Raw genomic sequence first — 15,181 nt, 5'->3', positions numbered from 1 at the left:
GCAATTTGTTGTCTGACTGCTGTGTGATCGTGAACTCAGGCCAGCATTTCATCAAACAGTCCTAGTAGGTGTAATCTCCTCAAATGCCTAAGAAGTCAGGGGGTCCAGTGGATGATGACCGCTCCAGGGCCGACTCGGGTTTCTAACGGGAGGCCCACGTAAAATTAGTAAGACTCTGCTCTTGCACTTGACAGTCAGACACTTGTGCACGGAGAGAGAAGACGAACGTTCTTGAACTTGTGGAGTTTCTATATATTAGACATCTGCTGAGCGGCTGAACAGACCAGACTTCTGCTGCGGCGATTAAACACATGATGGAATCATGACATCAACAGTTGATGAAGAGGAGTCAGATGAGGCTGTTCAGCAGTATCCCACTGACACCACTTGGAGCTGGGTAAAGTGACTCTTACACCACCTGCATGTGTGGAAGTAACACAAAAAGCATGAATAACTGCTAAGAGAGATTACAACAGTTTGTGTCTTTCGGCGTGTGTACGCTGTTCTGATGCAAATTTAAACACACGAAATATTCAAGACAATATTTCAAAAGTCCCTTAACTGGTGACCAGCATAGAGACAGTGTGTGAACATGAGAGTGTGTTGAGATAATCCCACGAGTAAGACGATCTGTCACATGTGAAACTTGGGAAGGACTGTCGAGGGAGTGTGAGAGGTGACAATCTGGGTAGAGCAATAGCCTGATGGATCAGATGATTTTCTGACCCTATCTGTGGGTTGGAGAGATTGCATTTGGAGGAACATAAAAGATTTGTCATACAAGAGATTAATTAGTCAAGGTCAAAATGACTAAGCATCTCAATGCAGATCCTTTCATTCATAAATGTATTAAGGACCTTAAAGGGAAAGTTCGTTTTTTTTAAACCTGGACTTTATTTCTGGCATAAAATATGTTCATCGACTCACTGATAACAGTTTGGTGAAAGTCGGCGTCCTTCGGAAGATATTTAAGTCACTCGAGATCTGCATATATCCATGTAACGGCAGAGAACAGGGCCTAGACAATACAGCCTCTAAATAAGGCATTATCTGTCTTTATTTCACCAATACTTTAAGCCGAATGAATGAATGAACACATACTATTACACTGTTAGCTGCCATGTTGTTGTTATCCATTGCTATCGGGGGGCTTAAGTGAGCTTTCTACACACGCGTCTAGTGGGATGACTTCATCGAAGCTGGGAAGACATGCGCCACTCAAGGATGACTTGTCTGTTTGCAAGATATCACAGCAGGGCTGTCTCATAGGAAGCTGCCAGCTGATAGCTACAGATGAATATATTCAGAGTTGTGTTTGGCAGAGAAAACACAAAAGTCATCACATTCCTCTGAGCAGTGGGGGAATATTTGCTGCAGCATTAAATGAGCTGAACCTAAAGCCTGTTCTAATTACACGTAAAAACACATCATGGGAAAATGGAAGCAAATAGCAGCTTTGGTGTTTTTTTGTTTTCTACAGTTGATATAGTTGCAGACAAACTTGTTACTGGTCACCCCACTGGTCACATTTGTTAGGTCAAAAATTGCCACCATGGGCTGTTTTGTGTCCTGAGTACTTCAGTGCTGACCTTGTTCTTAGAAACCTGTCAGTAAGGAACAGCTGCTGGGCTCATATGTCCTGGAAAGACCCGCTGATACTGAGATTAAGACTAATGATGGGTCAGCCTATATATGTAGAAGTTCCAGTGATCACTGCTCGTGCTCCAGTACAATGATACAATATTATGCATCCCGCCCGCTCAGTGTTTAAAGGACTGCCAGACACATGCTTGGTGACAGGGATGGAGATGTTCTATTATACTATTTGAATTTGCTCACAGCAAAGAGCTCTGTTTCAACAGTGTTAATCACCAAAAGTGAACGACATGATACTTTACCATAAAATAAATTGTTATGTCATAAAAGGAAGTATCTCGTAAACGCATTCATTCATAAGATTATAAAACATCACCTGAGGTTGTAGGTCGTATCTGGGTGAGAAGTCTAATGAGACAAAGTTCCCAGGCAAGAAACTAGAACTACAACTAAACATACTGAACCCACAAGGTTGTAAATACCACAACACAACACAACACACACGCACACACACACACACACACACACACGCACACACGCACGGCTATAACTTTGATCAGTCTGCTTTATTTTGCATCCATTTTCTTTATTCACAGAACCTGGTATGACACCTTTAATTTTAAAAAAGATACAAAGAGACACAAGGTAAGGACACACAGGGCTGGATGTCTGTAGGCTGTGAGAGGAAAAACCCTAACAGCTCACATTCTTCTTTTCTGGTTTAGCCTCGATAGACTGCCTCACAATGTGGAAAAACAATTAGATCCCGTGCACTGTAACACACAGAGTGTGCCACACATGCACACTCTGCCTAAAGTGGTTGTAGAAACAGAAAAGCGCCACGTGAGGCTGTAGTGGCGTGTAACCCATCCAGAATTTGGGCTTGTGCTGGGGGACTTGCTTAAAAAAGGATATTTTGTTGTCAAGACTGGACATTTTTCCACTTCAGACACACACACACACACACACACACACACAGTGTAGCACTGGCAATAATGTAACATTCATGATAATAAATCTCACCTAAAATGGCATTGCTATGACTTTGTATCTATTCAGTGTATCTGGGGAGATGGGAATGCTGTGTGTGCAACCGAGATGCCTGTTTATTACGCAGACATTCAATTTCTGGATTTCAAAGTGTTTTGTAACATAATGGTAAGAACAGCTAACTACGTCCCTCCTGCCCCTGTCTCACTGACGGTCTATTGCTGAAACAGCTAACATCGCATGTGCAGCGAGGCAGCGCTGTGATTGGACAGAAAAATCACCTCACTGCATCACCCTGACTGGGTGACTTTAAACGCTGGCGTAGGTCGGCTGCTTCCCGCCGTCCCATCTGGTATGAGCTGCTTTGTAATTTGACATGTGGTAGCCAGGTAAAGTTGTGTTAACGTGTCCTTTAAACGCATGTGACGTACGCAGGTTTCACACGAAAAACACAAAAACCTAAATGTATGTTATAGCTGTTAGCTAAATTCAAGTCACTCCATTCCTTTAAGGTTTGTTTTCGACAGTGAGACGACAGCTCTAAGAAAACAGCGTGGCGCCGCAGTCACCTGTTTACAGCGGTGTAAAAGAAAGTGGCAGCCGAAACGGTGCGTTTGGCAACTCACCAGCTCGACGCTGATTGGCCAAAAGGAGGGTTTCTTGCTGCATATGACGTCATTGCCAGACAGACTCCGCGAGGAGTAAAGGGGGCAAACACAGAGGTTGAAATGAGTGTTAAATAGTCCGTTTTCTGCCTCTGTGGGTCGTCCACTGAAAGTTAGGACTGTATGAAAGATTCAGACATAATTCCTGACGGGAAACAGGAACTATTTCATAATATTTTTTTTTGTTGTGCTGTCACTCGCCGTTGAGGAAACGCTCTTCTCCGTTTAAGTCCGCCAACGTATCTAACACTAACAGGTATGTATTTGCCTTTTTCTTTATGTGGCTGTAATAACATTATCATTATATCATTCATCACTTATATTTTCCTTTTGCACTACCATGAGGGTAAATATGACTCAGCTTTTTACCTACATTCACTTCTTCATTGATATATATATATATATATTTCCCTTTAAACGTTTATAAAGGAAGCTGATTGGCTTTTAGTATCAGGCACGTATTTGTCATGTGTCTGAGTCCTTTTTTTATACTTCATCATTGGAAAATTCCACTCCCAGGCTTAGGCTTTTATATCCTTGGATGGTTAAGGATAGGGGGAATTCAATTTTCTGGGGCTTGTGTCTGTGCTGTGATAGAAACTTACTGAACTCGAAAGACTCAGTCCATGCACACTCATTATCTGCTGAGTGGTCCTGCCAGACTCCTGCAGAATTGTTGCTCGTAAACTCATTAAGCTAAGGAGCACACCACAGAGCAGACAAATCACTAGTTAAGCTGGACAGTAAATAAGGGCTGGGATTTTATCAGCCACAACTCATTTGTGTAACCCAGTGCTGACGACAGCGTTTTTTCAGACAGTCTTCCTCTTTTTTTTTTTTTTTTTTTTGTTGAATCTCTCACTCAAGGCAGTCTATTTTTGGATGGAGCTGCTCAGCACCGTGTAGCATCGGCGCTGTAATCCGATGCCTCAGTGGAAAATTCAATTAACAATTTATTATAAGTGAAGGTCATTTACACCCGATGTTTCAGGGAACAGAATGGCACCTCACATTCACCTGCCCCAGTAAAATTGGGGCCCCTGTTCTTCAGCAACGACGTCCTATTCTCTTGGTCATACGAAAGATGGAGCAGGGTCTGATGTTGGCACCGTTCCATCCCTGTCTTCTCTGTTGATGCAGTCATTTAAAGACCCACTGCTAAAACTGAGTCAAGGTTAGCCCTTTTTTGTCTGTTAATAATCAACTTTCAATAACCCTAAGGTTTTTTGAAAGTTGCCCTCTTACATTTTCCATCACAGAAACCATGATAATCTAATCAGCACCTGCTGCCTGCAATGTTACCCGTAAATAAACACTCTTGATTTACTGATTTCCATCCCTTCTGTTAGCTCACTCGGTGCTCATAATGCTCTGTGTAACTGTTAACGTGAAATCCAAATTCGATTCAAATCTTCAGGAAAAGAAGGCAACATGTTTTGCTACCCGCATGCTGTTTTGCATTTGCATTTATTTGAGAAGGGAACTCCTACAGTTTATGATAAAAGGTTGGATCGGGGTTTTACAAACAGTGTTGGCTGAGGGATTTTAAGTTGTGTAAAAGATTAGAACAAAACCATCTGTACAATGTTGGAATAAAACGAACTGACCAAATGGTCTGTGTCTGTTAAACTACAACGCAACAGGCAATCGATCGGACACAATCAGCCTGATTATTTCCTCGGCTGGTTCTAAATCTAGCTTTTGTGTAACAGTATCTTTCAACTCGTCTGCTGTTCTTGATGTCACGGCGCTGAGGTTAAGCTCAGCTAATAAAAGACAACGAGGGTTATGATATCAGCGTCACTTGAGAAGTGCAGACATTAGTTTGCTCTTTGAGCGCTGGTGTCTGGAGTTTGCTGACTGGAAAACAGTTGGATTGGATTACCTATGACAAAGGAGACAATCGGCTGGGAAGGTGAAAGTAGCAACAGGTCCTACAGTATGAGGGCCATGAAACAGGGCTGGCTGAGCAGGAATTAGGCTCCACTTTTTCTTTCACTCAGAGCAGTAGTTTCAGATCAAAGTATTGGAATAGCTCGTCTCATGTCCACAGTTTTGATTGCTCGGTTGTTGAATAGCACAGCACATAGAATGTTTGAGTTCAACATTGTTCACTTTGTCCTTTCTTGTCCTTCTTTCATCTCATTCAAACCAGACCCGGCAGACCATGAACTACGTGGGCCAGCTGGCAGGCCAGGTATTTGTCCAGGTCAAAGAGCTGTACCGAGGCCTCAATCCGGCTACCCTCTCAGGCTGCATTGATGTCATAGTCGTGAAACAGCCCGATGGCTCCCTGCAGTGCTCGCCCTTCCACGTTCGCTTCGGCAAAATGGGCGTCCTCCGCTCCCGAGAGAAAGTGGTACGGAAATAACAACAGGTCCATCTTTTAAGACGAAAGTTGGAGCTCGTTCATATCGTTCTCTTCCCTCTCCTCTTCTCTCCGCTCCAGGTGGACATGGAAATCAATGGAGAACCAGTGGATCTGCATATGAAGCTAGGGGACAATGGAGAGGCCTTCTTTGTGAAAGAAACAGAAAATGATCAGGTAGTGATCAGGGCAGTGGTAGGAACTGTGGCAACATAACTGGTATAGTTGGCCAGATTGTGGACAAATGCAGGCATGTTTGCAGTTACTTGAAGGCCTCTGTGATTCAAATGAAAACACCTCAAGCTCCACCCCGCTGAAACCCACCAAGAAGTATGATCAAAGTATCTTCTGCCTTACATGTAACCGTAGTAGTTTAAACAAGGTCATGCTGTGTGCAGAGTTGGCAGCCTTGAACAGACTGGAATTTTTTTCTTTCCTTTTTGAATAGCCTCCCTCTCTTTATCAGTGAGTGAGGAGGGATGAAGGAAGTATTCACTAACCCGGACTTCTGACCTCCAGTAAATGAAATACTGTGGCCCCACGACCGATGATAAACCCGAAAAGTTTCCTGGCTGAGAAATGAACTTTTAGAACTTCAATATTTGGTGAATTTGGGTTTATGATTACAACTACAAACAGCTAGTTTGAAGTTTGATGCTTTTGGTAGATTTCTCTAATTCTTATTCCAGGCTTATGAGAACTCTTCCCAACTCAGTTTTGAATGATTCACGCAAAGCTTTTTTTCCCCAAATGCCTCGGAAAGTTGGCGTCGCCTGTGTCGAAAGTGCAAAGTCAGATCTACTGTCCTGTTAAAATGTTGTCGTTTTTCACCATTTTACGCTTACAAAGACGTGTGCAACCGAAAGTAGGAAACAAATGACAAAGTGCTTAGAATGGGGAAGTGGGTGCTTTGCTTTCCCCTGAGTGGTGTCGGATTCTCAAGCTTGAAAGAGAAAAGGGGGGGGGGGTATTGTGTCTGAGCCCATTTTCCTGGCACAGGGAAGCAACACGTGAGGCAACATTGTCAGACCATATGGTTGAACATAAGTATTTTCCTTCTTTTTTCTGCACACATTTATACCCAGAGCCACTGAGAGCAAATCAAGGCGTAAAATGTTTATGAATGAAATGTAAGGAAGCGTGCCAGACAAACTGTTTCGAGATGCAGGGCTTTGATTTGGTAAATCAGTTCACGTGAATGCAACTTTTTCCACATTTAAAGTGTCAGGATTCCGACGTCGATAGCCTTTGCATCACAGAGAAAACATTCAGCGTTTGTCTTGTTTTTCCTGCTCAAAAACAGGAAGTCGTTCCCCCCTACTTGGCCACCTCTCCCATCTTGTCGGACGGGGCCGTTATGATGAGCTCCTCTGGGCCGCCCGTACAGACCTTGTGCTCCCTGGGGAGCGGTGGAGAGAACAGTAGCATGATGATGAAGAAGAGGAGGAAGAGGCGGAGGAAGAGTCGGGCGGACAGCGCAAGGAGGGAGGAGAGTGGAGATTACTCGGCGGACGAAGACATGTTTTCCATTGACATCAGCTCTGATGAGGGGACGAAAATGGAGAGCAACAGGTAAGAAACAGCGGAAAGAGGGAAAACGGGAAATGTCGGGTAAGCGTAACGAAAATGAAATCTGGGAAACTGTTGGAAGATAGTGGAAGATGTCATCATAGAGTATAAGGATTCACATGACTGCATAAGGGAGGGGAAAAGTGTTAGAGAGTTAAATCTGAGTGGAGGTGCAATAGAGAAGGAGTCTGTCAGGTACAAACTAACATGCCAGCATCATGTAGTGAGGCACTGATATATGCCCAAGAATATATGGAAATGACTCAGCGAGTGCATGCTCTGTGTGCATGTGCATACTACAGTGTAACTTGAATGTACATCAAGCCCGCAGCTCTGTGTCCTCCTTTCATTGATTGCAAAAGCAGCTGTAAATGACTGCTGAGTGACAGATTTATTTTCATCTCTGCTTGTGTTCGAAGGATACATTACATCTAAATTCTGGCTATACACCACTGTAAAACGACACCAGGGTTATACATTCCTGCAGTGAGTGGTGCCGTCACTGGTTTCTTATGGTGTTATAGGCCATGTAAATAGTTACCTTGCTTTGTAGTCAAGAAAACCTTCCATGCTCGATTGCAGCATGCTGAAACGTGACAGCCGAAAGCTGCAACCCGAAAATGGGTGAAAAGTAAAATGGCATAAATGGCAGAACATCTCAAAATGAAAGACACACTGTGTTTTTGTGTAATTGTGTTGCAGATCGTCGTCTCGGGACATCTTGAGAGCGGAGATAACTGCTGGTACGAGCGGCGGTTCTTTCAAACAGGCCGGCATCTACGCTCGTTCAGATGGGGATTGGAGCCCAGTCCACAGGTACTCAACTCATGCTATATATATACATATATATATATATATATATATATATATACATATATATATATATATATATACATATGCTCTACATGCTCTAAAGCATAAAACAACATCAAACTTTTATCATCATTTTATTCCTCTCTCAGCCCTGGTGGCTCTCGCCCCTCCTCTCCCAAGAGTGACTCCGAACTTCTCACCAATCCGTCAGACACAGACAATCAGAACCCAGCCATGCATTGGGCATGGGGAGAGCTGCCACAGGCTGCCACGGTACAAAAGCATTCACCATGCTCACATCTGAATATCAGTAGTAGTTCGGTATAATTTTATGCTCATATCATCCACTTTTCCAGCCTTCCTTCCTCCCACTGAAGTCCGGCCCGCCACCTGTTTATTCGGTATCCATCCCTGTATCTGAAAGCACGCACTTCCGTGTGATCACTCATGAGATGTCTGCAGAGCCGTGTGTGCCCTGCTCTGAAATACCAGCACTGCGACTGCTAATTCAGGAGGAGTCTCGGGTCAAAGAGGAAACAGTCGGGATGGAGTCGGGAGCCATTAGGGTGGAGACTTCGATGTTAACATCAGAGACGCAGGTTACCACAGCGGGAGACATGGCGCCCAACATGGAGGCGCCTCATCCCGTCGGGAAGTCGGACTCTCCATCCAAGAGAAAAGGTACTAATTGATGTTGGTCCATAAAAAAAGCGGATCATTTAACCAAAAAATGAATCGAAATTGAAGAATCTGGATATTACACGGGATGACATTCAGAGCTGTCGGTTGTTTTTCTCTTGTGCAACAAGCCTCCAAGGCATTTTACTTGCGTGGTGTTGTAATCACCTAAAATGGCATTAAAAGGGTTGAAACACAATGACAGCTATTCACCATTCAGAAATATTCTGCTGCTTTTCTGTGCACCGCAAACCATGTGATTGGAGAGAAAATGTGTTTGTATTGCGAAAGAGCAGCTGCGACCCAAAATGAGTGAAAAAAATCAGTTGATGAGTTTCAAGACAAATATACACCAATAGATATACTGAAATCTCTGTCTTGTTAGGTAAAAATGAACCCAAGTCTAAAGTCTCTAAGCAAATTCAGCCACTACAATGATCTAGAGATAGTCTTTTTCTATCAGCTCTGTGATTTGCACAGTGATTTAATTAAAAACCCAGCTGTCAATAGATTTTCTTGTGGAGAATCCAAACAGAAAAATAAATTTTAAGTACCCCAGAGACAATCTCACCTTTGCCTTTTTTCCTACTACAGACAAAAGGAGCCGCCATCTTGGCTCTGATGGAATTTATCTGGATGACATCACAGAGCTTGAGCCTGAGGTGGCAGCTTTGTATTTTCCTAAAAGGTACAGACATGTGCACGCCGGTCTTTTTGTGTTTGAGCACAACAGTAACTCTGAGCAGCGTAGGCTCCCCTCAGAGTCTCTGCTCCATTCTCACAAACACTTCTCCCTCCCGTGCAGTGACAGCGGTTCGACCATGAGAAGCATCTCTGACCCGGGGCTCCACAGCACCAGTTTGTCCCCACAGTCGGTGAGCTCAGGAGGAGACAGCGGTGTGGACAGCTACTGTGACCCCATGTCTGACCTGCCGTCTATCGCCATCTCTCTGTGCGGGGGACTCACCGAAAACAAGGAGATCACTAAAGGTGCACCATTATGCAGCAGGAGATTACTCCAAGATACACGCTGTGTTGCAAACACAAACTTGACATGTGTGTGTTTTTACCTTTACAGAGCAGTTTCATGAGAAGATTATCTCCTATCAGCAATTCACAGAAAACCCCTCCGTCATCGACGACCCCAACCTTGTTGTGAAAATTGGTTCAAAGTAAGACGTTACTACTGTCTGCAGTAAAAACAAACAGTAAGAGGGTTCCTGGTTTGAATCCTGGCTGGGGCCTTTCTCTGTAGAATTTGCATGTTTTCTCCAGGGTATTCCGGCTTCCTCCCACTGTTCAAAAACATGCATGTTAGGTTGATTGGTGGTTCTAAATTGACCTTAGGAGTGAGTGTGAGTGTGCATGGTGTAGGTTGCTCCTCCATTGGATTAAGCGGGTATGGAAAATGGAAGGATGAATTAATTTAACAAACTTAAAAACGGCAGTGTTTACACAATCCGGAATCCTCTTGAAAAGGGATTTGCAAAGAAATCGACTGACTTTGTGTCTTGCACCACAATTCGTTGACTGATAAAAATACATTTCACCTCCCTTAGGTACTATAATTGGAGCACTGCGGCGCCACTTGTGCTGGCCATGCAAGCCTTTCAGAAACCCCTGCCAAAGGTAAAAGATGCACCCACACAGCACTAATAGCAGTGACTCAGTAGACCGTTTGTATTACATGACTGTCATGCCCCCTCTTCTGACCAAAACCGGTACTGCATCCTTTATGTCAGTCTGCAAACCATCTCACAATGTTACTACAACTGCAGAACAACCAACCACTGAATCTGTCTTATTTTGACTCAAGTTAAAAATTGTCTTCCCTTGTGTTCTTCCTCCCTCTTTGTATCACTTCTTCCCCTTCTGCTCCATTCATTATTAGTCATCTTGCCTCAGTTATATCCACTCATCTATAGAGTTCCTCCTCTGTTGTCTGTCTAGTCTCCTGGGCTACAGCTCCGTATGTCAGAGAAGACAACGAAACACTCTTTAGAGTCTCTTGCTATCTTGTTTTCTCATCTTATGTCCCTTTCTTCAGCCTTAATTGTTCTTTCTTCCCTTTCAATTTAATTTCAATTATCTCAATTATTTGCAATTTTATTTCCTCTGCACCAGCCAGAGAGACATTTTTGTTACATGTTACCGTTGTTTGGTTTATGGTCTGGTTTGGCCTCAGTTTTTCAAGTTTTATTTATGGTGCTGTGGATGTTTGGGTTGTGCGTGGTCCTCTTTAGGCTGCAATGGAGAACATTATGAAGGAGAAGATGCCCAAGAAAGGAGGAAGGTGGTGGTTCTCCTGGAGAGGCAGAAACAACAGCACCAAATTGGTGAGTTCCTTTTTTGTGGTTAACAAAGTTTTTATTGTGGTTGCTCTTCTCTTTACATGCACTGCTCAACATCTCTCCCTGTCATTACTTATTAAATGTGAATTGAACTCTTCTTTTAGGATTCTGCTGCTGGAGAGTGTGGGGCCTGTGGCTCCACTGAGCAGGTTGGGAAAATAAAAAGCAGGTGAGAAATCCTTTCTGACGCACAAAAAAATCCATAATCCCTTAAACCTTCATTTATATGTCTATTTCACAATTCAGCATTTTCATAATCTGTTTGATGCTAGACATAAAGAAGAATCATCATCCAGTGATGAAGACCACCACACAGCCAAGCAGAATCCTCCCATCATCCAATCAGAGCCTGGGCTCTCATCAGGAGGCGTGTCTTATAAGAAGACACTCCGCCTAACATCAGAGCAGCTTGTGAGTCCCTTAGCGTATTTTGGTTAATGATGTTATCTTCTTCTTCTCAGCGAGTCGTTTTTCATGCATTTTCACTCCCGCCCCCCCCTTCTCACTCCCCAACACGCAGCTGTCTCTTCAGCTGCAGGATGGTCCAAATGATGTTGTGTTTAGTGTGACCACTCAGTACCAGGGAACCTGCCGCTGTCAGGGAACCATCTACCTCTGGAACTGGGATGACAAGATAATTATCTCTGACATAGATGGAACCATTACAAGGTGTGTGATGCACGTGTGGCCGAAATCCAATTAAGTTGGAACGCTGTGTCAAATAAACCGCTTGGTCATAAACCAATGTTTTAGTCACAATAGAACATAGAAATGTGTCCAGCCACCCATTTTCTATACCCGCTAAATCCAATTCATGGTCTTGGGGCGGCTGGAACCTATCCCTGCTGCCCTGCTGCCCTGCTGCCATTGGGCGAGAGGCAGGGTACGGGTTACCCCTCCATCACAGGGTTCAAAACATATTAAATGTTGAAAGTGAGACATTTAACTGTTTTATTATGAGTCATAGCTCGTCTTGAATTTGACAGCTGCAACACGTCTCAAAAAAGTTGAGACGGGGCAACAAAAGGCTGGAAAAGTAAGCAGCACTAAAAAGCTTAGCAGCTGGAGGAACATGATTGGGCATAAGAAAGAGGCAGAGTCTCTCAGAAGGCATAGGGGATAAAGCTGTAAATCAATAATGGATGCCAGTGAAGGAAATCCCTGCAATCCCAGTCAGATGAATGGAAATAAGATATTCTTTATGGGACAGCATTTCCTTTGGACTAAAGAGGAAACATCTATTACAACAGAATAGAATGTTTTTTGAAAATGAAATATTGGTTTGTGAGATATGCCACTCACTGCATTCAACTACCCACACTGCACATTCCAACTTAGTTTGGAGTAGATTTAGAAGTTGCTTCATTGGTCGGTCATCTGTATGCTGTGCACCTCTGTGGCATGAATTGCTTTTTAATGGCTCGGGGGGTTTTTATATGATGGCATAATCGCCTCACAGCAGTTTCATTTGTCACAATTATTCACTGCTTAACATGAGTCCATTTCTCATTCTGTCTCAAGATTAAATACGCAGCCTCACCCCCACTAACATTTAATCAAGTGTGAGCAGGTGTTCTCCAGTTAATCTTCCCTCAATGTAATTTTTCAAGATTTCGCTTGAGATAAATCGCTCACATGTTCCAATGTCACTGGTTTGTGTTTGTCTCCAGGTCAGACACACTGGGTCACATCCTGCCCACGCTGGGGAAAGACTGGACACACCAGGGTATTGCACAACTCTACCATAAAGTCAGCCAGTAAGCACTACTTTATTCATGCCCTACTGTCCAATTGATTTTCTTTAAATCAAACATCTGAGCAATAGTGTAAAATAACTTCATATTGACCACAAGTTGTTGTACGATGGTTTCTGTTGTGTAATAATCTCTCTGCCTCTTCATCAGAAATGGCTACAAGTTCCTGTATTGTTCAGCTCGTGCGATCGGCATGGCTGACATGACCAGAGGTTACCTTAACTGGGTCAATGAGAGAGGCACCATGCTGCCCATGGGCCCTGTTCTTCTCAGCCCGAGCAGCCTCTTTTCAGCCCTGCACAGGTATTTCAATCTCACAAATGCAAATTCGTGGTATTTTTCTGAAGTAGCAACTCGTCTGCGGTGACACGAGTTGCGAGAAGAAGCGAGAGAGAAACTGCACCGACTTGTGTTGTTTTGGGTTTGACAGGGAGGTGATTGAGAAGAAGCCAGAGAAGTTCAAGGTGGAATGTCTCACTGATATCAAGAACCTCTTCTACCCTAACACACAGCCTTTCTATGCAGCCTTTGGCAACAGACCAACGGTACACACACACACACACACACACACACACATTGTGTATGCTGTATGAATGATATGATTTCATCTTATGAAGTAATTAAGACACTTACATTTTTTTTAGATTGAATTGAGATAACTCATTTATTGAGATAAATCCATTTGTCTCCTTTTTATTTACAGGATGTATATTCCTATAAGGAAGTAGGAGTGCCGTTGAACAGGATTTTTACGGTAAATCCTAAAGGGGAGCTGGTGCAGGAACACGCCAAGACCAACATCTCATCGTAAGTGGTGGATGCAGTTTAGATGATCCTTTACCAGGAGGAACAATCGTTTTAACTCCATCCCTTTGATACTGGTGGCTCACATTTTGCACCGCCCTTCTTCTCTTTAGTTATGTGCGTCTGGGTGAGGTGGTGGACCACGTCTTTCCTCTGAAGATGCGATCCTCCTCCTCAGACTTTCCCTGCTCTGACACCTACAGCCACTTCACTTACTGGAGGGACCAGCTCCCCCAGGTGGACCATCAGGGAACTACACCGCCACAGACTTCCAGCCCCAGCAGCTGACTACTGCCTGTGACCTGCAAAGCCTCCCCTGGCAGGAAGAGAACTGACCGACTGACGTAGTGCTTGAGATGTAGCAGCAGCTTGGACAATGATGATCAGATGTGTGATATATGTTACTGTAAAATTTTGTAGACAAAGGAGCACTTTTTGGGGCAAAGCAGGAGAATCCGCTGTAGATAGTCTTAAGGCACAAAATGGATGCAAGTGCACTATTATCAAAGGATGTGATGTGTATATATAGTTATTTATTCAGGCAGCTTAGCACAGATCTTATTTTTGAAGGAGTGTTCATATTATCTCAGCTAGAACTTCTATTTATTCAGACAGCTACATTCAGTGGCATCTGTTCATCAGAGCTCCTGACTGTGCACACGCCAGAGTGCAAGTTGCTTAAACCTGTGCCAAACACCTAATGTGGATTTATTTTCTTACTCCAAACTTTTTCATTCATGGTCCAGTCGGCGTGGAACCTCAGCTCTGAACATACAGGCTCATGTTACTTTACAGTGACATACGTGCGTGTGTGTGATAAGTAACGGAATACATCAATTTGTTCCAGAGAGCACAGTGATGGGAAAGCCACCTACTGTATGTAGCTTTATCAGTCTGTTAGAAATGAGACGTCGTTGCACAGAGCAGAAAAAAGCACAACACTTTTATAGGCTGTAACTGTTTGCTTCTTCTAAGCTTATCGTTATCTGTGTGATGAATTGTTGAGATATTTTTATTTTTCTATCTAAAACCATAGTGTGCATGTACTGAGAAGAGATGACGATATTATTTGCGATGGGCTTCTCGAGACATCTTTCACGCTAACAATTCAGTTACAGTTAGCGGAATAAGACATCAATCATCTAGTCTGTGTGGACTACTGTGTAGCACGTAGCGTACTTTTATGTGGTCCAACAGGCCACAGTACTGATAGGGAATGTTTGTTTTGACCAATTCTTTTAGTGTAGCAAACACTTGAAAGGAGATATTTATTTCTTACAATACCACAGACAGTATGAAGTCACTTACAGTGTGTAAGCAGGGGCCACTGTTATGGTCTTCTGACTAAGGTATCAGTTGTCAATAAAAGTAACTGAATTGTGTCACAATAAACCTACAGTGTAGTTAATGAGAGTATGTGTAGTTACAAAAAAAATGTTAATATTCTTTCCATGAAAGAGCTTAAACAGCTTGTAAATCTTTTAGTTTTGTTTTCCCTTAACTGTGAAGATGACCTGTTACCTTCTATTCTCCTGTGACTAGATGATTATTAAGGTGGTGACGACAAACTCAGTAAAAAGAAACACTTTGGTA

The 15,181-nt window shown here is 43.3% G+C and overlaps 1 protein-coding gene across 2 annotated transcripts; it reads left to right on the top strand.

Annotated features, from left to right (window-relative positions):
• Positions 1–20: 20 nt before the first annotated feature.
• lpin1b (lipin 1b) lies at positions 21–15,181 on the top strand. Of its 2 annotated transcripts, none has more exons than XM_075459129.1 (20): positions 21–397; positions 5,407–5,610; positions 5,701–5,796; positions 6,923–7,191; positions 7,891–8,004; positions 8,151–8,274; positions 8,358–8,682; positions 9,274–9,367; positions 9,485–9,669; positions 9,758–9,851; positions 10,239–10,308; positions 10,923–11,015; positions 11,135–11,199; positions 11,303–11,441; positions 11,551–11,699; positions 12,701–12,787; positions 12,935–13,087; positions 13,215–13,329; positions 13,488–13,591; positions 13,702–15,181. In XM_075459129.1, exons 1-20 carry the CDS (start codon positions 323–325, stop codon positions 13,874–13,876), a joined length of 2,730 nt encoding a protein of 909 aa, XP_075315244.1. In that variant the 5' UTR covers positions 21–322; the 3' UTR covers positions 13,877–15,181. The 2 variants fall into 2 exon arrangements, with proteins under 2 accessions (XP_075315244.1, XP_075315245.1); XM_075459130.1 differs by lacking the exon at positions 21–397 and adding an exon at positions 2,934–3,507.

This window comes from Odontesthes bonariensis, chromosome 24, assembly GCF_027942865.1.
Source record: "Odontesthes bonariensis isolate fOdoBon6 chromosome 24, fOdoBon6.hap1, whole genome shotgun sequence".
NCBI classification, from domain to species: Eukaryota; Metazoa; Chordata; class Actinopteri; order Atheriniformes; family Atherinopsidae; genus Odontesthes; species Odontesthes bonariensis.
Note: the sequence above shows the minus strand (reverse complement) of the source record. Positions and strands in the feature narration are given on the sequence as shown.